The 25,495-nt window shown below is 39.5% G+C and overlaps 1 protein-coding gene across 14 annotated transcripts in view; it reads right to left on the reverse strand.

Annotated features, from left to right (window-relative positions):
• The window catches only part of BBS9 (Bardet-Biedl syndrome 9), a 432,676-nt gene that overhangs the window by 253,159 nt on the left and 154,022 nt on the right, over window positions 1-25,495 (reverse strand). Inside the window, exon 20 of one of the 14 annotated variants that reach the window (XM_043540620.1) lies at window positions 1,463-1,480. The exons of the other annotated variants lie outside the window; for them this stretch is intronic. Coding sequence (XP_043396555.1) covers window positions 1,478-1,480 — 3 coding nt within the window. The 3' untranslated portion in view covers window positions 1,463-1,477. Of the gene's footprint in view, window positions 1-1,462; window positions 1,481-25,495 lie in introns of those variants that run through there. 14 annotated transcript variants of the gene reach the window in all.

Raw genomic sequence — 25,495 nt, forward strand, 5'->3', positions numbered from 1 at the left:
TACAATTCCTACCCCAATCTCAAGTAACAGACAAAATTACAATCTGAACTATAGAAAAATGAATAATCACATCACATTTCTGTTAAACCCCACAATACCTTTTGTCTCTCAACAAAAGAGGTTCTACTATCGAAGGCTGAGCTTCTGCAGACACTGGGTGTTCTATTTGTTTAGTTAGGCATATTAGCAGCTTACTTAATTAAGAATACTTAATTCACACATTTGTGAAGTACCTGAAAATACCCTGTATACAAAAGCTGCTATGTAAATCAAACTAAATTGTGTACTTTGGCAGTGATCCCCTGCAGTGTCACCTTTATAAGTCACATTTTAATTTTTTTAACATATATTATAATGTGTGTGTGTTCAATCTGCTCTATAAAAGAGGCATTCTTATCAAAATAAGCAATGGAAAAATCTATATACTGATTGGCTATCTATATTCATGTGTATTATATTTTTGGTGGATTGATAAAGCCTGTAAAATTAAGACAATATTGTTAAATATTCTCAGTATGCTGAATAAGTGATCAAGCCTACACTAAGCCCAAGAAGCTATTTTCAAGGAGGCATCCAAAGCTGTATTATAGTACAAACCAGACTTTTCACAAATTATTTTTTGCGAAAGTAGCCAATATATCTATAGCACACACTTTCAGGGTTGGAATTCTGCTGCCAGAATTAGGGAGGCTCACTAGCATTTAGTTGACCTCCCATCCTGAGAAGTACTGGGACTCCTCCTTAAACTACTGAGTCTCAGCTCTGGCTAAATTCCAGCACTGCACTCGCTTCATAAATGTGCTTTCAGAGCCAAGACATCTGTGTATTATAGTGACATACAAGTTATAAAAGGGGTGTTTATATCCGACTTCAGTATAATGTGAAAGTTTAGCAGCCACAAGACAGCTTTACACAGAGCCTGGCCCTTACTTAAAGGCTTCATTGTATTTCAAATTACAGTACTCAGCAAGCTGAATTTATAAATTGATCACTTTCTTTTAATAAATTATAAATCTCTCTTCGGTGTTTTGGATACAAGCAGATGGCCCAAATGTCAGAAAACATGGCAAGAGACCCAAAGATTGTATTATTTAATATATATTCTCTTCTGACAAACATTTCTCATTATTGTTATTCAGTTCAGCAAACAAGAAAGCAGGCTGCAGTTGATACAAAATGCACCAGTGCATGTGCTTAGCAGCAGAGACTTCTGTGACCACATCACTCCAATGCTCAGCTCTCTGCACTGCTTCCAGATTGAATACAAAATCTAATTCAAGGTCTCTGCCCTGCCATTCAAAGCCCACCATAGGATTAACCCTAACTACCAGAAAGATGGACTCTCCCATTATAACCATAACCTCTTACATGGCAATATTCCACTGGAACAATGACACTGCTGACAGATGATTCACAGGAGCTGGCCTTAAACTATGGAGCTCACTGCCATAGGAGATGAGAATGACCACAGGATTCATCACTTTAAGAACAAAATGCAAAATTCAGCTCTTCAGCTTGGTTTTCCTATAGTTACCTACACTCAGTACAACCACACATGGTATTAAACACACAAACAAAAATCCCATTATGCTAATCAAGCTATTTCTCCTATTGAGTTGAAAGGAAGAGCGAGAAAGAGATGAAAAACATCTATTTTGAGATTCTTAGACACTACAGTGATGGCAGTGCTACTTGACTGGATGACTGAGTGAACTTCCTTCCAAATATAATGGGAAGTGGAGAAAACAATTTATATACACGAGGCATTATTAGTTAATTAAAGAACCAGTAATAATGGTCATTTTCATTTTGAAAATTATGTTTGAATATCCATTTGGTGATGTGGCAAACTAACTTGTGTTACTATCCCACAGACACCAGGATTTGAATTGAACAGCTAAGATTTTCAGCAGTGATACCAATGTAGAGACAGGCTGGAAGGGGAATGCCTGAGTAGGGATGCAAAAGACACTGCAAAAAGGCTCCTCAGACATTCAATTCCAGAGGATAAGGACTTTGTTGTTCTTAAATGTCCACAAAGTGCCAGGCACACACAACCTGCTTCCCTTCTTGCAGTAATCCCTTGAGCTTTATTGCTAACTTTTCCTATTTCATATGTTAGGTTCCTTATATACATCTTTGCTTACCACAAACTATATCTAAATATATAACCCTGCATCTTAGAATAAATGCAGAACAATCAATAAGGGGAGCAGGGTGTGTGTGTGTATGGCATTTTAGTATCATCGTACAATAACTTTATGATTATGATTAAGGGGTTTTGTGTTAGTTAATTCAATCTGGCACTATAGATTTTTAAAAACACATTAGATTTCTTTTCTCTCTCATGAAGTCACTACAGGTCAGAGTCAAAGTTGTTTGAATGCTTTAATTGTACATTTCCATAGCCTGCTTGGATTTCTTTTCAAATTAAACTTAACTCTGAATTTCCTGCTTGGTTTGGGGATAATTGCAACATTGTTGTAATTAACTGTACCCTAGATTACTGATATGTATTTTCAACCTTAACTACATCTTAATTTAGGGTCTTATATTGAAAATTTCATACAGAAACACAAACAACAAATTCAAAAAGACTGTACCCATGGGATATCTCTAATGATATGAAGAATCAAGCTTTTTGCTTTACCCCATTCTGATACAGCACAGAGTCATCAGAGCATACTGGTCAGTTAAACTGGGTTTTCAGCTGCTTTTTTTCCTCAAAGTAGTACACCCTACTTTCCCCCTTCCCTCCTGTCCCCCAAATTCCCCATGCTTCTTGCATCTTTTTCCATCTCCCTGTACACACTCCCAAATTCCACCTTGCGCTGTCCTCCACAATCCCCTGCACATATCACCGTTTTTTCCTCCTTCCTCCACCACTTACATTCCCATGTACAAATCGGCACACACACACAGATTTCCCACTCCCTTCTACACTTTCATATTCCTATGCGCTTGCAGATACCTACATTCACTACTTTCCCCCCTCCGTCCTGTTGAGCAGAGGTAGTGCAATGGATATCTTTTGAAAAGAAATATTTAGAATTAGTAGCTATTTTTCCATTATACTTCATTACTGAAAGTTTGAAGCAGAGGTTGCTGTGTGAAACCTTCTCCTTCAGAGAAACTCAAACAATTGCCCTCTTTCAAAATCTACACCATCTCTCATTGTTCCCAAAGATGGTGACTGCCTATGTATTTTTCATATATAATGAAATAAAATCCTTGTTTTAAGTGCAAAACTCATCTCATCCTTAACCCTGGAGCCACAACTGGCATCTTAAACTTTATCCACTTTTTAGATGTACCAAATGCTAATGCAATTCCAAATAAATACAGGACTGTTAAAGACAGCAGTATTTAAACAGAACAGTCTACAAAGCATCTTCTGTAATCCCTTGGTCAATACTCAAAGCATCAAGCTTTATGAGACACCCCTGAAGCCTCCCTGTTTATAAAGCCTTGCTTACAGAAGAACGTCTCCCTCCATCTCAGACAGTATGACTACTAGCACTGTAATGAATACAATTATGTTAACATCAAAATGAATGTAGTGTGAAGTGAAGATAGGGACAGATAGCTATCTATGGTCTTTCCAGCTCTAATGTAGTTGAAATGTGTTATGAGTATTCAGTGTATCAGTTTAAACATCTGGATTCCTTTCAGAAACCAAGAGGTAGACGGAGTGTCCTTGAGAGTTTAGAGCAGAGAAATAGGAGCAAGCACTAGGCTCTATTTCTAGCTCAATCACTGCCTTGTTATATGCTTTGAAGGTTGCTCCTCAATTTCCCAATCTGACTAATGAGTATAAAAATGTATCTTCCTAACACAAGTGTTGAAAGATTTAATTAATAGCACTTTGAGGAACTTCAATTTCTATTTCACAGGAAATTTAGGTTTCAGAGTAACAGCCGTGTTAGTCTGTATTCGCAAAAAGAAAAGGAGGACTTGTGGCACCTTAGAGACTAACCAATTTATTTGAGCATGAGCTTTCGTGAGCTACAGCTCACTTCATCGGATGCATACTGTGGAAATTGCAGAAGACATTATATACACAGACACCATGAAACAATACCTCCTCCCACCCCACTCTCCTGCTGGTAATAGCTTATCTAAAGTGATCATCAAGTTGGGCCATTTCCAGCACAAATCCAGGTTTTCTCACCCTCCGCCCCCCCACAGACAAACTCACTCTCTTGCTGGTAATAGCCCATCCAAAGTGAATACTGTCTTCACAATGTGTATGATAATCAAGGTGGGCCATTTCCTGCAGAAATCCAGGTTCTCTCACCCCCTCACCCCCCTCCAAAAACCACACACACAAACTCACTCTCCTGCTGGTAATAGCCTATCCAAAGTGACCACACTCCTTACAACCTGCATGAAAATCAAAGTGGGCCATTTCCAGCACAAATCCAGGTTTTCTCATTCCCCCACCCCATACACACACAAACTCACTCTCCTGCTGGTAATAGCTCATCCGAAGTGACCACTCCCCGTACAATGTGCATGATAATCAAGGTGGGCCATTTCCAGCACAAATCCAGGTTTTCTCACCCCCCCACACACACGCAATTGAAAATCTGAATGAAAACTATTTCAAAATGTCCCACAAAACTTTTAGAAACATTAAGAAAAAATCATTTATAATATAAAAGACAGTCCAAAACAAAAAGTTGTTTCAGAATGAAAAATCAAAATGTTCCATTCAAAAAGTATTAGAACATTTTGACATTATTAAAATTCTTCATTTCAATTTTTTTTCAAAACATAATTTAACTGAAAGCACCATGGGCCTGTGGAAAGTTTCAATTTCGACAAAACAGCATTTTCCCACAGGAACATGTTTCATCTGAAAATTTCTGAGCAGCTCTATTAATTAATTTACATGTAATGTGTTTTGAGATCCATGGATAAAAGGAGAGATAGATATAAATGCAAAGTATTATTTTAATCCTATTTAGAATAATAAATTTGGCAGACATCAGTGGAATTATTGTACTGCTCATTTATCCAACTTGAATATGGTCTTTGAATCCAAGCAAAATTTCTACTTGTTTACTTATCACTCTGTGCTGTTCTTTTGAAACTTTAATTATTTGGGGAAATGTTTCAAACAAAGTATATGAAAGATTTCAAACACAAATTTGAGTATTCTCTTGAGAAATTTTTTAGAAGTTCAAACACTTCTATATTGCAAATAGCTTAGATACCACAAACCACAGTCTTCTTTTCATATACTATATATTATGACATGAACTATGGAAACAAGTAGTTTTGATCTTAATCTATTTCCTTTTCCTTGACAAACATAATATAGTAATTAGGACTGAGTGCTGTAGGACTGAGATGTCACAGATTCAACTGTCAAACTGACTGAGTCTTGAAATTGCTCAAAAGAATATTCTAGTAGTAATGCAGGAAAATATTTGTGATTGATCGACCAACTGTCCGGAAGATATGAAGGATACTCTTTGAAAAGAGTTAGAAGGACTAAATATCAAAAGTACCTTGAACTATACCAGGGGTAAGGTCATTGATTAAAAAAGAGTAGAATGACACCTGCAATTGTTCCTTTGTAAACAAAGGCTTCAAAAGATTATCAGATAGAACAAAGCACCAGTAGTTTACATTAGTTATAGCAAGCTGACTAACACTTCTTTGTGTTCTATATCTTCCTCAATGAAGAAGTTAAGGTGGAACAGTTTGCGGCTGCTACTCCAATATATTCTACCACAGCAGAGTGCTGCTCCAGAAAATAAATCCCTCTCCAATTAAATCAGTTCTACTACATTTTAGGCTTAATATTTTTGTGAGCCTCCAAATTATGTCTTTTCCCCACCTGTAGTCAAGCACATGTACTCACAGTTCATATTGCTTTCATGGCTGGGATAGGAATATCATCACAGGGTGGTGTCTGGATGCAAAACTTGATAAGACTGGGGCACTTTTGTTGAGAGATAAAACTGTAAAACTAGAAAGGTTCTTAGGCTAGACTATGAGACAGGGAGTAGATCTGGGCAGGGAACATTTTTCTCATCCTGCAAGATTTTTCATGATTTCAAAAAATTTTCCCATCCCAAATCAGGTCAAAAAGTCAAAATCTTTAAAAAAAATTTAAACCAAACAGGAAAAATAAATCAAATCAAATCAGGTCAGATAAAAAAAAAAAGATTTCATGTCAATAATTTTGAACTGTTTTGTTTCAATTTTGATTTTTTAGTTTTTACTACAAATCAACTTAAATTTCACAACAAAAAGCTCTTTTTCCCCAAAAAAGGAACTTTTCATTTGAAAATATTTTGAATTTTTTTCAGTATGTGAAATTAACTGGAATGGACTTATCCCTGTGAACAGTTTCGGCTTCAGTGAACCAGCATTTTCCAGCAAAAAATTTCTGACCCACTCTGAAAGGGAGAGACCTTAGGATGTAGAACAAAGCAGCACGTAGAGGGAATGAAGAATAGCAAAGACAAGACTGAGAGATGGTGGAGGAAAAGAAAGTAGAAAATAAAAATGAGACTGAGAAAAATAAGCAGTGCTCCCTCCAGAAGAAGAAGAAGGAACAGAGGTGGGGTGGACTCCCATGCATCTGACATGAAGGTGGAAAAGCTAAAATTAAATAAAGTGGTAGGATAAAAAGGAAAATATAAGTATTAAAATGGTTTCTGATTCAATCCCAAAATATACGAACTACCGTTTCTAGGTGACCACCTCCTGTCCTATATGGCCAACTGGAAGTATTTGTACAGTATTTTTCAGTGCAAATAACCATTAGTAGGCAACCCTCTTTCTAATGTAACCAGCAGCAGCCTAAAAATAGTCCCTGTGGCAGCTTCTCTTATTATCTCATCTATAAGTCTCTGAAGATTCCTAATACGTGAATTTCTGCCAGTTCTGCAGTAAAAATGCATAGGAATACAAATGGAACAATCCCTCAACAAGAACTACACTACCCACAAAGCTCTTCATGGGCCAGTTCAACCCCACTCCTTCAGCACTGTATCCTCACCATGCATTAACAGACCACCTCTTATAGGGTGACCAGACGTCCCGATTTTATAGGGACAGTCCTGATTTTTAAGTCTTTTTCTCACATAGGCACCTATTACCCCCCACCTCCTGTCCCGATTTTTGACACTTGCTATCTGGTCAGCCTAATCTCTTAAAACTTCATTTTTCCATTTTTGAATGGACTATTGCTTGTGACACTGGAAAAGTGATGTGTGTATTTAAACAAGCATTTCACCCCTGCTCAGTCCATTTTCCGCTCCTACTTCGGCCTCCTGTGAAGCTATAAGGGCAATTTTTATTGTTATAAATGTTATAGTCATTTCTATTGCATTATGGGTTTGGGGTTATGACTTCAACTAATTTACCGTGTGATCCAGCAGTGGATTGTGAGGAAGTAAGGAGTCACACACACACACAACTGCCATCACAGTAAAAGGAATGTTGAAAGTTACAGGTTTCAGAGTAACAGTCGTGTTAGTCTGTATTCGCAAAAAGAAAAGGAGGACTTGTGGCACCTTAGAGACTAACCAATTTATTTGAGCATGAGCTTTCATGAGCTACAGCTCACTTTAGCTGTAGCTCACGAAAGCTCATGCTCAAATAAATTGGTTAGTCTCTAAGGTGCCACAAGTACTCCTTTTCTTTTTTTGAAAGTTACAGACAGTCTTCTTTGAATGAAAAGACAAGACTGGGGAATCCAGTCAAGTTTTCCATATTCAGAGGATAAATATAACAGTTTAATCCACTGACCTACTGCTTTAACTAATGTTATCCATAACTTTAAACTTCTGCCTTAAATAGCTTTGGGCCAATGCAACATGATGTGAAATCACCACCAACACTTTAGCAACCAAAATAACCTTGTGAAACACAAGGACTGCTGCAAAATAACACAAGAGCTGGGGATCAAAAGGCACACCTAAAATTTCACATCAAAGCAATAGCTATCCCTTCCTATTGACACCTCTGTTTTGGTGGTGGACTCAGCATAAGAGTTTGATGGGAATTAGAGGCTAATTTCAGATTCATAAATAATATATTGGTAAGGAACATAGCGATGGAGACAGAGCCTAACAAGGTTACAAACATTAATTAATGAAACAGAACTTGTAAAACAGAGAGGGGAGATTTACAAAGAAATAAAAACTGGAGAAAGAGAAGTGGAGAGAGGGAGAGAGAGTGTGTGTGTGTGTACTGATGAGGAAGTGAAAAGAAAATTAAGAAAGTGAACAGTGTGAAGAAAGGCAGATGGGTAATAGGGAAGATTTCCCAAAGCTCAAAAATAAAATAAAATAAAATAAAATAAAAGGTTTCGTTCAGAGGAAGGGTGAAAGTTGGGGGAGGTCTTATTTTAAAAGAACCAGTTCTCCCATTCATTGTAATTTATTAATACTAATACTTAGCTCTTAGATAGCATCTTACACAGATCTGAAAGAGGAAACTACAAAGGACACTGGGGTACAGAAGGGTAAAGTTACTTGTCCAAGACCACACTGTGAGCCAGTGGCCAAGCTGAAACCAAAACCCAGGTCTCCCAACTCCTAGTCACAGAGTCTAACTACTGCACTACGCTGCCTCCTAGAAGTCATTCATCAAACATCCTCTGCATACTTTTGATAATTTCTCCCTCAGGCAACGCCATAGTAAAACAGAATAATTAAGGATAAATGCATTATTAAGTCAACTGAGTGATGCCACTGATCATTTTCACGGGGAGCTGTGAACACTGCTAAACAAACATCTTATATAGCAGTGGTCCCCAAACTGTGGGGCGTACCCCCTAGGGCGACACAGAGGGGCCTGGGCCAATCCCCACACAGGGTGGGGAGGGAGTATCATCCAGCCCCACTCTGCCCCCTGCTCTGCTCCAGCCCGAGCCTCACCCTCAGCCGCAGTTCCGTTCCCAGCTCTGGCTCCGCTCCCGACCCCAGCTCCGATGGCCCCACTCCCGGGAGGCAGACAGATTCCATTACAGGTAAGCGGGGGCACGATATAAAACATTTGAGGACCACTGTTATATATTATACTCTTCTTCCTACTCTGAATCCCATATCACACTACAAAATTTCTCTTATTCCACTGCTTCCTCACATCTCTGAAGAGAGAAAAGTTCATTAAAACTCTTCTCATTTGACTCCCAGTGAACGCACAAACACTATACCACCACCCACAAGTCACAGTAACACAAGACTGGGTTTTTACTATAGCTAGTGGGAAGAAAGCAACAAATCTGATTTAATTCTTTAATGAGATTACAAGTTTGGTTGTAAAGTAACTACACAGATGTAATATACTTAGACTTTTGTAAGGCTTTTGTTTTAGGACTGCATGACATTCTGATTAAAAAATTAGCACTATAGATCAATAAATTACACATTAAATGAAGTACAAACTGGTTAACAGACCTCAAAATGTAGTTTTCAATGGGGAATCATCATTGAATTTGAGGGCGTTTATAGTGGAGTTCTACAGCGATTGGTAGTAGGCCCAATGCTATTCAATATTTCCTTTAAAGAGCTGGAAATATAAAATCACTGCTAACAACATTTGTGGATGATACAAAGATTGGCTGACTGATCAATAATTATGAGGACAGGGCAACCATACAGAGCGATCTGGATCTTTGAGTTGTGTCAGCCCGTTCAAACAAAATGTGTTTTCATACAGACAAATGTAAAGTTACGCATCGAGGAACAAGGAATGCAAGTCATACCTACAGAAGAGGGGACTGTGTCCTGGAAAGCAGTGACTCTGAGAAGGATTTAGGGATCATAGAGGACAAGCAATTCAACATGTTCTCCCAGTGTGATGCTGTGGCAAAAAGGGTTAATACAATCCCTTGGATGTATAAACCGGGTGGCTCTCTAGCTGCAACATTAAAGGTGGGTCTCAAGGTCCTAGCAATAGTTTCTCCTGTTTTCCATACTGGGGTTCCCCTTTAGTTACTGCACAGAACCCCCTTGTGTTTTGGTTCCAGTGGACTGTTCCCTTTTTAATCTTATTTTTAGTTTATTATTTTCTCTTTATTTTTATTTTATCATTTACTCCTCTTATTGATTCTCAGGATTGCTGGCTACTGCTACCTGTTGCTTTAAATGGCGGCAAAAGCAATCAATTAGAAGCAGACATTTTTACTCCTGCTGATCAGGAGCAGTTGGAGGGGTTTGGGAGAAGGCAGCCAATATGGTGGTTTGTTATGGCGTATCCTACAAGCTTCTATGTTATACTGGCCAGATTCTAAATAGTTTGCCCCTGTAGCCTATAGGCATAGGTATTTGCTAGGTAAGGCACAGGTATAAGTTAAGGAAGTAGCGTAATGTGCCTACAAGGCCCATAATGACAATAAAGTTAGATAAACAAGGCATAAAGCGCAAGAAGTTTTTGCATAATCAGGAGTGATCTAGATCATAAGTTATCACAAGACAGAATGTTGTAAGGACTAAACTGCTGACAGGTAACCACAAGGTGCTAGTTTATATCTGCTTGGGATATTTCAAGTTAGGAACATCAGCAGATGTCCGATCACAAAGCACCATGGTAACTAACTGGCATATATTGTAATAAGCTTGAAGTAAATGAACTAGTAACCTATGGGAGAAGGGCATCCTATCATTAGTAGGGTAAGGAAATACATACAAGGAAAAGGGGTGAAACCCCAACTGAGTATGTATTGGGCATAGTTATATCCTAGCCTGTGTGCCCTGGGAGATGTAATTCTTGGGAGAAGCCAGGATGATGACCACTGGTGGTGATGAGGATGACGACTAACACTCTGGGTCCTTTTGCCAGGGATGGCATGAGTATATGGACTGGAGTGTTTGTGACTTTATTATTGTGTTAATTCAACTATTGCAAATTCAAAAGGCTTTTCTTAAGTGTGAGTATTGCAACCGTGTACGTTATGGGTTCCTAACTGAACAGTAATTCTAATGATACTGGGCCTGATACTGGGACCAGAACCTAAACCTCAGAGTGTTAATTGTGAATTCTTAAGTGATCAACTAACTAATGCATAAAAAATAGATCAGGTAACACTCCTGACAGTGGTTCCTATTCATATGAAATACTTTCAGAAGTAATTGCTTATATGAAAGTCACATGCTACACAACACATTATAAAATTATGCTTTTTTTCCACTCTTCTGCTGGATCTCATTAGAGATGAAGCAGTAAAAATATCAACTAAATTGGTGGTTTATTGATTCTTGAACCATTTTGTTGGATCATCTTTCCTCTTTGTACAAATAATTTTATAACATGGCTTATTCTGCATTGTTTTTATTAGGATTTTGAGACATTATTTCAAAATCTGTAGTTATAATTAGCTTTCTGAAATTACATGTATACATGCTGAAGTTTATCAGGATCAAGTATCCTGCATTCTTAAAACACTCAATAACTCAATACCTCTTCACTAATAATTAAACAACGAATTAAATACAAAAAATACCTAAGATAACATTAAGGTTGCAAATCAACAAAATGTGGGGGGGGGGGGGGGGGGGGAAGGTAAGACTTTTGCAGCAAATTAATTTACCCATACACCCTGTATTAAAGCGTCTATTTAAAGAGTATAACAAGTAAGCAAACATTTGATATCCACAATATTGAAAAACTAGAATGGCTATAAGTATCTAAATTTTTGCATCTTCATTCTTTCATTTAAATACATTTAAATTTGCAACCTCAGTGTTTCATTAACATAAGTTGTTGTTTTTTTAAACCAAGAAACTTGTATGCAGAAAAACACAAATGGAAAATGAAAAAGGGGTAAAGTGATGTAGAGACCATCTGGATTCATTCCCCCAAAGCATCTAAAAATAAACTGAGTAACATTTTGATGAGACATTCAGTACATCTCGAGAATACCTCAAGGGAAGACTTTTCAGTCTCCCTACCCCCATCTCTCCAGGAGGCCAATGTCCTGGAACAAGAGAACACTCATAACAGATTCTGGTTCAGCTGAAGCAATGTCAGGCTTTATTCTGAGAATATAATGCAGCACTAGAGGCTGAGGAACCAGCCAGCTGCTGTGTTGAGCAGATGCTGACTGGCACAAGCTGAGTTTTTATATAGCTGAGGTGGGCAGACTATACTAATTCAATTACATTCCCTGCTCACGCTGCAAAAGTTCCTTACAGCCAGGGAGAATGCACAAATGTTCCATCGCCAAGCCCCTCTTGGAGGCAGGGTACAGGCATTCCTTTTTCCCCAGAGGGAATGGACACAGACACCCCTCTTTCTCTCTCTAAAACCTATTTTATCCCTCCATGGAATCTTTTCAATCTCTCTACAGTCCATTTCTCTTCCACCACAAGATCTCTCCCCAGCTCTCTCTAATCCTCTCCCTTCCCAATCACATTAAATCTCGTGGAGTGTTTGGATCAGATTTGCCTTGTCCCTGGTTGCAGGAGCATAGCCAGATTTTGGTTAATCTCCAGTGTGAGGCCAATAAAACAGTGGATTTTAATACGGGTACCAGGAATGACCATATATACAAGCAAATAGCAAAGAAGCTGGCAGCGCTGGGAATTTACCAGACTGGTGACCAGCTCAGGGAGAGGACTAAGTGGCTAAAGACCAAGTACAGGAAAACAAGAGTCCAGAGCCACACCTGGGGCAACTCGCTGACATCATGCCTGTTTTATGAGTTTGACAGGGTGTTGGTACTGCACCACGCACAGAGCCAACAGCAGTGACCCAGCTAGCCGGAATTGCAATCTGCTGGCCCCAGAATCCAGCATGGGAACTGATGGCAGGCAGCAGCAGGCAATGAATGAGCCCAGCGAAGTGACACTGCTGCTGACACAGGTCCCAGAAGAGACTTTGCTGAAGGAACAACCACAATACATCCTGGGGCCGTACTTGGAGGAGCCTTCTGATGCCCAAGGATCAGCCTGCTGAGGAACCTGCACCAGAAATAGCAGAAACTGCCCCAGAGCCTAGTAAATGTTGGACTCCATTTTCATGTATATCATTAATATAGGAATGAGAGAGATTTCTGTTCAATGAATCAACGCAAAAAAGTTATTACAAGCCCCAGCTAGCAGCATGTATCTGATAATGGCAGGCTGTATACCAGCATGCTGACATCCCTTCATTTCGCCCCCCCCCACACACACCATCACATGGAATTCAAAATGGCAATTGGCAAATGTAAACTGTAAAAAAAAATGCCTTGAAAAGTGAATTTTCAATAGAAAAGCACACATATTTGCAAGCCCATTCCTGTTTGTTAAAATAATAAACTTACATTGCCATCCTTGTGAGTACACTGCTCTCTCAATGGTGTAATCACTTAACCGTGTAACGAGCAGCCTGAAAACACTGAACTAGAAGGGAGAGAGTGTAGAAATGTGTTCCACTTACAAATCTAGTCCGTGTGAGTTAAATGTAGTCCATGCAGTTCATAGGTGATTAAATAATTTGTCCCAAATACGACTGGGGTTTTAAAATTTGTCCATCTGTATAATCTTGAACGAGATTTCAATCTGCCAAACACACATTCAACAACCATTCTGCACCTGTTGAGAGTGTAATTAAACCTCCTTTTGCCAGGGCCTTTGATATCAGGGTACAGTTTCAGAAGCCAAGGCACTAGTGGGTAGGCGGGGTCCCCCAGAATAATCGTGGGAACAGTATCTCCATCAATAACAATGACATTTGGTGGGAAGAGTGTCCTAGTCTGTCCATGAATGTAAACTCCTGACTGGTGAAAAACCCTGGCATCATCAACTTTTCCACTTCTGCCCAGGTTGATGTTCATAAATCAGCCTCTGTGGTGCACGAGGACCTGCATAACAATGGAGTAATACTCTTTGCAGCTTATGTATTCATGTGCTCCTTGAGGAGGGCAAACTATGGGCACGAGTCCCACCAGTGGCTCCAGTGCAATTTGGAAACCCCATTGTCTCAAAGCAAGCAATAACTTCAGGAATATCTGTTATGCCACCACTTTGGCATAAACCACACACCTGATTGCCTCAGAAACCTCCGCCACCTCTTTATCCACAGTCAACTGTTGGTTGACCACAGACCGATAGCAGTCAGGAGCAGCCAGCTTCCAGATGGTTATACCAACCTGCTTCTGAACCAGCAAGGCTGCCCTCATGCATGTGTCTTTATGCTGGAGGGCCGGGGCAAGATGCTCATGGAGCTCCAAAAATATAACTTTTTTCATGCGAAAGATCTGGTAGCACTGCTGGGCGTGACAGGTATTCAAAAATGATGTGGTCCCACCAGTCTGTGCTTCTGTCCTTTTCCAGAAGTGATAGCCTACATAGGGGGCACCAGTAGCTACAGTGAGTGTCATGAGCAGCAGCATCCAGTTTGAGTCTGCTATGTCTGCATCCTCGTCCTCCTCCTGCTGCTCCATCATTAGCTCTGTCAGGTGCCTAGGGAGAGGCAGAAAATTCCAGAGAAATATCCACCAGCATCTCACAGAAGCTCTGGCCATTTCCAGAAATGGGAGTGAAAGCACAAGTGAGAGAAGTTCTTCAAATGGTGCCTCCTCCGTGTTGCTGGCTCCGGTTGCTGAGTGCACACAAAACAAAATAATGGCTTGGCAGGCTGTTTAATGTGTTGACGGACTGTTCAAACTTCCTGTAACTTACAGGAAGGACAGTCAAGCTGTTCCACGCTGCACCATGAACAAAGGGCTAGAGCAGACACATTTTGGGAGGGTGCTAGGAAGTATGGGATACAGTTGGTTCGACTCTGGTCTGCATAATGGAGTGTGGATGCCGGAGCCCCAGTCCGGTTTAAAAAATTCTCAACCTAGGGTTGGCAATCAGTGTAAATACTCAAGACTTGGGTTCTCAAATCCAGGATACACTGACCGAGCCTGAACATCTACACTGGAATTTTATAGCCCCATAGCCAAGCCCCACGACCCTGAGTCAGCTGACATGGGCCAGCCACGGGTGTTTTTTACAGGGTACACATATCCCTAAAGAGTGAGTGAGATCTTTTGGGGCATATGCTCCCTACTTCTCCCAGGCAGCTCTCTAGTTCTAAATCAGCCTGTTCCTGCCTCCCGAGATGAAATCCCAGGAAGCACAGTCTCAAGGCTGCCAACCATTTGTCCTTCCATGACCTGTGCATCTTAAAACTTGGTAGAGATTTTTAGTGCACATGCCAGGAAGAGATTGTTTCACTGTTTATACAGCTGTTTGGAGAAGAGAAACAAATTTTGTAATTTTTTTTAAACTTTCAAACAAATTTCTTAAGCTATCCACTTGCAACTTTTCAGACTGATCTTGTTAACAAGAGATTTTACTGATTTGTGGGTTGGATTTTCAGAGATGTGGATGCTTAGCACTCCTGAAAATCCACCACTCTGAGTCAAATCCAAAGCACATTGAAGTCAATGGGAAGACCGCCACTGACTTCAGTGGGCATTGGCTCAGATCCGTTGTGCACTAAAGAAGGATATAGTACTAATGATTGTGATACTAATGATAATGTGATTGGAAGAGAAGATACTCGGTGCAATCAAATGTAAATGATTATTCAAATTGAAGAAGTTCTAATTTCTTCATTTCGGCATTAAGCAGACCTACAGTATTGTTGTAACCACTCTATGTGCTTGGCTTTACTGTATATCTTAATCATGCAGTCAGCTCCAGGGACCTACATAATTTAAGTGATCATAATTATACCGTAAGGATTATATGGATGGACCAAAACGTCAGACTGCTTTTACCAGAATGCTGCTTTCAGTTCTGTTTTCTTATTTTTGTAATGTGATGCTTTCACTTACTTGTCTGTTCTGATGATGAGAGCTATTGGGAAGATGGAGATACAGAATAATGACCAAAAACGAACCCAGGTTTGAGGCACAGTCTGCCTTTCATAGTTTAGTTTATTACATCACACTTCATTTCTGATTCTCATTGCACTAAAGGGGGGGAGTGGGGAGGAAGTCTGGGTACTACCAAAAAGGTGCTGCTGCTCTCTCTGTCTTGTCACTAAACGTGAAATGGGTTCTGAACCACAGCGTAAGTTTCTCTACAAAGCTCTTCACAAAAGATTACCTCTGTAGCATAATATTGGCATTGCTAATGGGATGAAACTAGAACAGTATGAATAATACATTACATGCACCAATCAATGTTACAGTGTAATGGACTGATGGAAAATATCCTTCAGGAAAACAGAGGAAGAAGTTCTGAACACAAATATTGTATGTTAATTCATTTATTTTCTTTCCTGGATGAAAACAAGAAGGAACTGTTGAAATGCTGACAAAAGAATGTAAAAGCAATATAAATGTTACTTTATCCTTTCCAAATTATTCATCTACAAATCATCCAGGGTAGTATTTATTATTGCTCTGAAGCTTGGGTTAGCTTCTGCCCTCTCTATATTTTATTCCTAGCGGCTTTTTAAAGAATCTAAGCTTTCCTAGTTTTCTAAAATCGTTTCTAATCATTCTGGTTCTGAAAATCCCCTTTCAAGACCAATGGCAGCTGGTGCCATACATTACTGGAGGAGCTGCAGGTAGCAAGCTGCCCCTCACCTCCTAATACCCCCTGCAAGTTACACAAACTCTCAAAGTGAAAAAGTGGGACACTGTGTTCAGTGGAAGGGTGGCCCCACAAGAACATTTTCCAGGGAGAAATGGGGGAAGTTGCTTGGCAGTCTTCCCATGTCAGACTGAAAAACTTACACTACAGGGCAGCTTGGGGAACCAGTATTTATCCCTTGGTGATCCAAGTTTGCTGTTCTCTCCTAGTTCTAACCTCCCCACTTCCAATTTAGCACTTACCCTCCTATTTCCCCCTTCTATCTCACTCTCATTCTCAATTGACTATTCTCCACTGTATTCGATCCTGCACATTCAATCCATCCCCATTCAGCCTCGGAAGCTCCCTGCCCCGCACTTCCCTCTTACCCAACACACCAGAAACATACACACTCAGGCTGAGAACCCTTCCTCTTCCTACTTAACAGCTCGACAGCTGAACCACACAGACAGTTCCAAACTCTCTCCCTTCCAACAACCCCAGGCTCAGAACACCCAACGCCAAAACCCCCATCTTCCAGACTCAGGCCATGTCTATACATGCAGCGGCACAGCTGTATCGGGTGAACATGTTCCATGCCAATGGGAGAGAGCTCTGTTGTCAGCATAATAAAATCACCTCTGCAAACAGTAGAAACTCTCCCGCCGATACAGTGCTGTGCACATGAGCGCTTGTGTCAGCGTACCTCATGTCGCTCAGGGAGATGGTTTATTCACACCCCTGAGCGATATAAGTTATGCCAACATTGGCTGTAGCATAGACATAACCTCAGAAAACTCATCCTCAGGCTCAGAACTCCTTCCCCTCCTACCTGACACCCATTATCACCAAGCTCAAAACTACTCAGTTCAGCACACATATGCTACAGTGCCTGGAGAAGCAAAAGCAGAGGCTGCAAGGAGCCCTGTGGTCTAAACAGTCCAATAGAAGACTGTATTTGCTGCTCTGTGCCTCCTCCCCATTGCTACTTGCAGCCCATGTGCTACAATGGCTCAAGGGGCTGAAGATTGGAAGGAGCATGTGGTCTCTCCCATCATTTAAGAAAAACTAAACTAAACTAAAAAAGGCCTTGACCCCACCCTCTCACTCAAATTATCACCCCATCTCCCTGCCCCACTTCATCTCTACACTCAGTGAGTGTACTGTCTACAACTGCGGTCTTCAATTTTGTCCTCTTGTTACATTCTAGAAAATGCCCCCACACACCCCAAATCTGGCTTCCACCCATACACTCCACTCAAATTACTCTCACTAAAGTCTTTAATGACCTCTTCCTGGCCAAATTTCAGAGCTAGTACTCCCTCTTCACCTTCCTTGGCCCTGGCGGCCTTTGACAATGTCAGCCATAATCGTCTTCTCAAAATCCTGTCATCCCTAGGCTTTTGTGACTCCACCCTCCTTTGGTTCTCTTTCAGAGCACTCCATCAGCTTGTTTCAGCTCATCCACCTGTAATGTTTTGTTTTTTAGATTGTAAGCTATTTGGGGCCAACCTGGTTGTGGCTACGAGTCACTACTGCAAAATAAATGCTAAAATAATGGAAAATGTTGGGATACCTTAATTATAGGCATTGCTACCCGTGCCACCTATAATAATAGCAGCAACAACCTCATACTCCACTTCAGTGGTGCTAATGGAAATAGTGCTCTGTATCTTTTTCCTCTGCCACCTGCAGTCCTTGCGCTGCCCCAATCCCAGTCCTAGGGCAGGACGGAGTAGCCTGGGCCGGTCTAACTTGTGTCAGGTGGCTAGAGTCCCCAAAGTTCCACTGCGGGCTATGGTCCCCGAGAACGCATAGTACATTCACTCCCCCCATCCATGCCCCAGAATCTGCTCCCAAAGGGGTTGATTGAGGCCCTTTGTTCTTTTTGAAATAATAGGGGTAGTCCTGAAGCTGGAAAGGGTGTATACCACTGGCCTTTAGCACTTGTTATGTATCCACATTCCCCAGATCACTCATCTTCCAAAGTGTGGCATTTGAGGAAATGATTCATAGCTTTTGGCCTCTAGGCAAAGTGGCTAGTTGATTGATATAATGTGCCTCAAGGGATATATAGACCTGTCTCGGTCACATAACTGTCAGTTCCTTTTCAACCAAGACCTAAATTATTGAGTAGTTCAACTCTCTAAGGGAGGGCTGGGTGACCGTAGATCCATAATATTTTCAAAGAATCCTTTTTGCAGGTAAACAACTCCTTAAGACCAAAATCCTAGAGAGAAGTCTCTATAGACATAATCAGCATAGAATAATAACTGCCGATAATGAAAAAAAATCTGTGTAGAGATTTTTTTCATGACTTCTAAAAAATGAACTAATTTAGAGCACCACCCACTTAGATTTGGGGCCAGATCCTCAGGAGGTGTGAATCAATATAATCTCAATGGACTTCAGTGGAGCTACTCTGATTTACACTAGCTGAGCATGAGGTCCTGTATGTCTCAAAGTAACCTTATCACAGGATCATAGAAATGTAGGGCTGGAAGGGGCCTCAAGAAGTCATCAAGTCCGATCCCTTGAGATATGCAGGACCCAAGTAAACCTACATCTTCCCTGAGAGGCATTTGCCCAACTTAAAAACCTCCGGTGATGGAGATGCCACAAACTCTCTTGGAAGCCTGTTCCACAACTTAACTATCCTTATATTTAGAGAGTTTTTTCCTAATATCTAACATAAATCTCCCTTGCTGCAGATTAAGCCCATTACTCTTGTTCTACCTCCAGTGAACATGCAGGACAATTGATCATCATCCTCTTTATAACAGCCCTTAACATAGTTAAAGATTTATCAGGTGCCCACCTCAGTCTTCTTTTCTCAAGACTAAACATGCCCAGTTTTTCTAACCTTTCCTCGTAGGCAGGTTTTCTAAATCTTATATATCATTTTTGCTGCTCTCCTCTGGTCTCTCTCCAATTTGTCCACATCTTTCCTAAAGCGTGGTGCCCAAAATTCAGCACAGTACTCCAGCCGAGACCTCACCAGTGCCAAATATAGCAGAATAATTATCTTCCATGTCTTACATATGATACTCCAGTTAACACACCCCAAAATATTAGCCTTTTTCACAGCTGCATCTCATAGTTGACTCATATTCAATTTATGATCCACTGTAACTCCTGATCCTTTTCAGCAGTACTACCTCCTGGTTAGTTATTTCCTATTTTGTTGTTGTGTATTTGATTTTTCCTTCCTAAACGAACTACTTTGCCCTTGTCCTGATTGAATGTCAACTTGCTGAATTCAGATCAATTCTCTAATTTGTCAAGATTGTTTTGAATTCTAATCCTGTCCTCCGAAGTATTTGCACTCCCTTCCATCTTAGTATCATCTGCTAATTTTATAAGCTTACTCTCTACTCCATTATTCAAGTCATGAATTAAAATATTGAATAGTACTGGACCCAGGACTGACCCCTGCCAAACCCCACTAGACAAGCCCCCCTCGTTTGACAGTAAACCATTGATAATTACTTTTGAGTATGACCTTTCAACCAGTTCTGCATCCACCTTACAGCAATTTCATCTAGATCGCATTTCCCTAGTTTGCTTATGAGAATATCATGTGAGACTGTGTCAAAAGCCTTACTAAAAGCAAGATATATTACGTGTACTGCTTTCACCCATGTATTAGGGCAGTAACCCTGTCAAAGAAGGAAATTAGATTGGTTTAGCATGATTTGTTCTTGACCAATCCATGCTGGCTATTCCTTATAACCCTAATATCCTCCACCCAGGTCCTCTTTGTTTCCCCTTTTGAAAGACAGTTACTACGTTTGCCCTTCTCCAGTCTTCTGAGACTTCACCCATCCTCCAGGAGTTTTCAAAGATCATTGCTAACGTTTCCGAGATTGCTTCAGCTAGTTCCTTTAGAACTCTTGGATGAATTTCATCAGGCCCTGCCAACTTGAATATATCTTATTTAAATATTTTTAACCTGTTCTTTTCTTATTTTGGCTTGCATTCCTTCCCCCCTTGTTAATACTGTGTTGAGTATCTGGTCACCATTACCTTTTTTGTGAAGACTGAAGCAAAATTGGTATTAAACGCCTCAGCCTTCTTGATGTCATCAGCTATTTGCTCTCCTTCCCTGCTAAGCAGAGGTCCTATACTTTCCTTCCTTACTGAGAACATCCCACAACCCCATGAGTCACAGTTCTTTCTTTCGAAGACAGAACATACAATAGTGGCAGTTTTCCATAAAGGACATCTTTATAATGCCATACACCATGTCAACGAACATAGCAACAGTAACAAGGAACACAGCAAAAATAGCAACTGTCTAATTTTAAAATTATTTTATAACAAAAAGTAATAATTTTGCAAAAATACTGTGTTGCAAGTTTATATATAGGGTGACCAGATGTCCCGATTTTATAGGGACAGTCTTGATTTTGGGGTCTTTTTCTTATATAGGCTCCTATATAGGCTCCTGTCCCAATTTTTCACATTTGCTGTCTGGTCACCCTATTTATATAGAACTTTTTATGATTATTTTGTAAGGTTGCTTGCATGCCTAGATTAAAAGAAAGACAATTTATGTAACTGTTTAAACACTTATTAAGCATTCTTAGCAGCCTTTGAAGCCCAAAGCCCTTGCTTAGATGTGAAATACAGACAAGAATGAAAGTCCTCAAACAGAAGCTACCTTATAAAGCTGGGTTTCAGAGTAGCAGCCGTGTTAGTCTGTATTCGCAAAAAGAAAAGGAGTACTTGTGGCACGTTAGAGACTAACCAATTTATTTGAGCATAAGCTTTCGTGAGCTACAGCATCCGATGAAGTGAGCTGTAGCTCACGAAAGCTTACGCTCAAATAAATTGGTTAGTCTCTAAGGTGCCACAAGGAGTACTTGTGAGCTACAGCTCACTTCATCGGATGCTGTAGCTCATGAAAGCTTATGCTCAAATAAATTGGTTAGTCTCTAACGTGCCACAAGTACTCCTTTTCTTCTTATAAAGTTGGTTGTGAACGGTTTCCCCCTATTTAGCCAAAACACATGGTCAGGATTAAAGCTAATGTGTTGCTAAAAGTAGCAATCATTTGTGGTTTTTGGAAAAGAGGGGTAATTAAAAGGGACACTAATTATTAACATTTTGCACAACTATCATCAAAAACCAAAATACAGGAAGCACTTCTGACTGATTTCATTACAAAGTTGAAGCTAATACCGGGTTCACAGAAAGCCTCAAAGGTTTCAAGTGAGCCTGGGCCAAATTTTTATTTCACATTTTAAGCAAGTGAAATTCAAGGCTTTGCATAGTTTTGATAAAGAAAGAAAGAAAGCTAGTGAAATTAGGTGGTTTCAGGCAAGTTTTGCTTTGGATTTTGAGGTTTGTTCAAATTCAAACTCAAAGTGAGTATTTGTTCACAGCTGGTAGCAAGGAACAGTACAACAGATCATTTGAGACAGGGATGGTGTTTTTAGCCTTTGTTCATACAGCACCTAGAATGCTTAGGTTCTGGGCCATGATTAAGGCTTCTAGGCGCTACAATAATGCAAATGAATAATACTAATAAAAACAGTAATAAAAGTACCTTTTAAAACAGTATCAAAGAATTAAAATTAAATGGAAAAAGAATACCACAGAGCACTCCATCCATTCTGTGTACACCCACTACATTGCTAGGGAAAATGTGCCATATTTCTGCTGGAGTTATACCCATGAACTAGGCCCAACAGATATACACACAAGATTATATTATATAATATTGCACATTATTGTATAATTTTGCAATATTGTAATTATAATAATATTATTTAAACTTTGGGTTTTTAGAGAGAGAGACAGAGAGAGAGAGAAAACACCCCAAAGTATAAGTATTTAATTTTCTTCAGAGCCACACTGTAGCTTTCCAGATTCTGTTTTCAACTAGATGTACAATGCATTCTATAAAACTTAGCAAGCAATTATCTTCTGCATATGAAAAATAATTGTCACAGCACACACATTTTCTCATTAGTGATTGAAAGATTCTTAAATGTTTTCCTCCCTTCTCCTTCTCTAAATCTGTAAAGTCTGGACAAAGCTGAGGTAGGAATAAGACATGATGATCTTAACACTTTTCTTTTGGCTCTGTCAAGTTTTAATTGGTGTGGGAAAGGTCAATAACTCATTCACTTCAGACTAGGGACTAGGATAAATCCAATAACTTAGATAAACAGCACATCAGCAACTACAGAACTTGAATCTGAAATCATCATGTTGTGTAATAGCTATCCTAAATATCTGCATGTTCTTATCACTCTAACCTTCGTCCTCCTTCTTTCTCACCCTGTTGTTTTCTAGACACGCTGAGATGCATTGTGTTAAGTTTAGACTGTAAGCTCTTTGGAGAAGAGACCGTGTTTTGTTCTGTTTGTACACCACCAAGCACAATGGGACCATGAACCTAATTAGGGTCTTTAGGAGCTCTTGTAATATAAATAATATTAATTATGAACATTTGGCTAGATTTGAGTTATATAATTATCTTAATGGGTAGATTCATGGAAAGTACAGTTGAAGCTGGACATTCCTTTGAGATTTTTTGCATACACATTATCATTTTCCATTTTGGACAAAAATATATATGTAATTTTCCTCAGCTGACCAAGTACCTCCAACACTTATTAAAATGCCTTTTAAGACCCAATTTCTTTTTTGAAAATGTCCTGAAAGCCATTGTTAGCTTTAATAAGATAAAGAAGACTATATTTCTATGGAATATCTTCTCGATTCAGGTATTTAATGCCCAACATCAAAGCCAGTTATGCACATATATCTTCAGTAACTTAAGATCAAGGAGGAAATAAAGTTCATATAAGAGGTGATTTTTGTCAGTAGAAATTTTGCCTGAGTTAGAACTAGCAGGTCAGGCTCAAACTATGCATTTCAGCCTACAACCCATTATTCTCACACTACATATTATAAGTTACTTGGAACGAGGACTGCCATTCTCTCTCTCATATACATTTTTAAAAGTAAATACCCAATAAAAATTAAAAAATCATTAAATCATTAAATATTTATTTCTTGTAGTATCTATCTATAATAGTGACCATCAAAATAACATTTATATAAAAGAACGAAATGCCCCTTCCTGTCTTAGCAGAGGAAGGAGTTGTTTGGTCAGACTGACAGTGGGATGACAATGCCTTGAAGTCCTAGTTAGAGGAAGTGCATCCCTTCTTGCACTGGGACTTTCCTTCCTTCTCTCCTCCTTATGGCAAGAATGCACATGCACATCATGCATGAGTGGGGGATCAGGTTGGTGAGAGTGGAGTGGAGTCTTTAGCTCCCTTAGCCACCACTGGCCTCATCAGGGAGGAAAGGAAGATGACTGGTGATTAAGCATTTCCAGGCATGCAGCAGCCATTCTTGCTGCTTAAAGCTGGTCAGCCTACTCTGACCTATCGGTGGTATAGTATTTATAGCTGGGTTTCCAGATTTGTTTTACGTCTGACCAGAACACTTTTTAGGACCAGAAAAAAAATGTCCTTCCAGGCAAGCCTGGCAACAGGTTTATTTTCCTTCTTCACAGCATCCCTCGAAGTCTGGTAGGTGAGATAATAAAGATAAGAGATAGTACAAGTGGGTTGAATTATCAATTTAGCAAGAGGGGATTAGCTAGCAGTCCCAACACTAACCCCTTTGGATGCCTGGTGTGAGGACATTTAACCCTGTACTACACAATGCATCATAAATTCTATGCAGTGGCATCAGAGTAGCTAAAATGAAAAAGAAGTAGCCCACGATTATGGAAGGTAGTATTGTCTAGTATATTGTGTGTGGGAAAAGAAGGCAGGAATTCCTGAATTTTAATCCCAAATCTACCACCAATTTGCCTCGTAGTCTATGATAAATTACCTCATGTGCATGTAATACAGGAATAATAATGCTTAGTTACCTAGAACACACAGGTGGTATTAGTATTTATCACACCTGAATAGATCACTATAGATTTAACATGCTAAGTATTAGAAATTCATAACTCTTTAAATGAGTTTTTCTGCATTACTGTTTCTCCTGGCTCGTTCTGGGTAAAAATTCTCTATGTGAGTTTCAGCAAGCTATACGATAGAGAAAACCTAGTTAACATCACTCTTCTGATAGAGGATCTCTGTACTTGTTTTGATATTTTATAAATTGTGAACTTCTTTTATTCCAATTCCTTCTTCCACAACATTGCAAGCACTTGAAAGGAAAGCAAGGTTATATTTTGCTATAATTGTCTTTTGCTGCACTCTGCTGGAACACTGCATTTTCCATGTGAAAACAGTGGTGCTCCATATATTGTTTTAATAAACAATGTAAAATTGCACAGTCAAAGAGAATAACGTAATTCATTGTCTCAATTCTCATGGGAAATTAGACTTATTTTCAGCATTTTACATTTTTCAAACAAGGGTGCCCAAAATTAGGCATCCAAATGTATATTTATGTATCCAAATAAGAGTGGCTCAGTTTTCAAAGGTATTGAGACCCCTGCAGGTGCTATCAGCTTCAATAGGGTTTGAGAGGGCTGAGCCCTTCTGAAAATAAAACTACTAAATTCCACATTTAAGTCCTTTAAGCACTCAGATGGGAAAACGTTGGCCTTTTATCTTTCATTTTGAATATCCCTTTTTAATTTGATAAACGTGCCATATTAAAAAAAAAGTAACATACACATGTAAAACAACTTCTCATTCTACCCCAAAACATAACAGTGAATGCTCACAAATCAGTATAGACTTAATTTTTACATAAGCTGATGCCAGACTTTAATCTTTTTAAAATGTACTAAATTTCACTGACCATATTATGCAAGATATAAGTTTTAGTCCCATTTGCTATATTACTAACTAAAACCTGATGAGGCTTGCTTGGAACAGACAGAGAGGCAGACCCTCAGCTCGTTTAAATGGTCATAGCTCTATTGACTTCAATGAAGCTCTATTACAATTTACTCCACCTGAGAATCTGAAATGACC

Source organism: Chelonia mydas, chromosome 2, assembly GCF_015237465.2.
Source record: "Chelonia mydas isolate rCheMyd1 chromosome 2, rCheMyd1.pri.v2, whole genome shotgun sequence".
Classification (NCBI taxonomy): Eukaryota; Metazoa; Chordata; order Testudines; family Cheloniidae; genus Chelonia; species Chelonia mydas.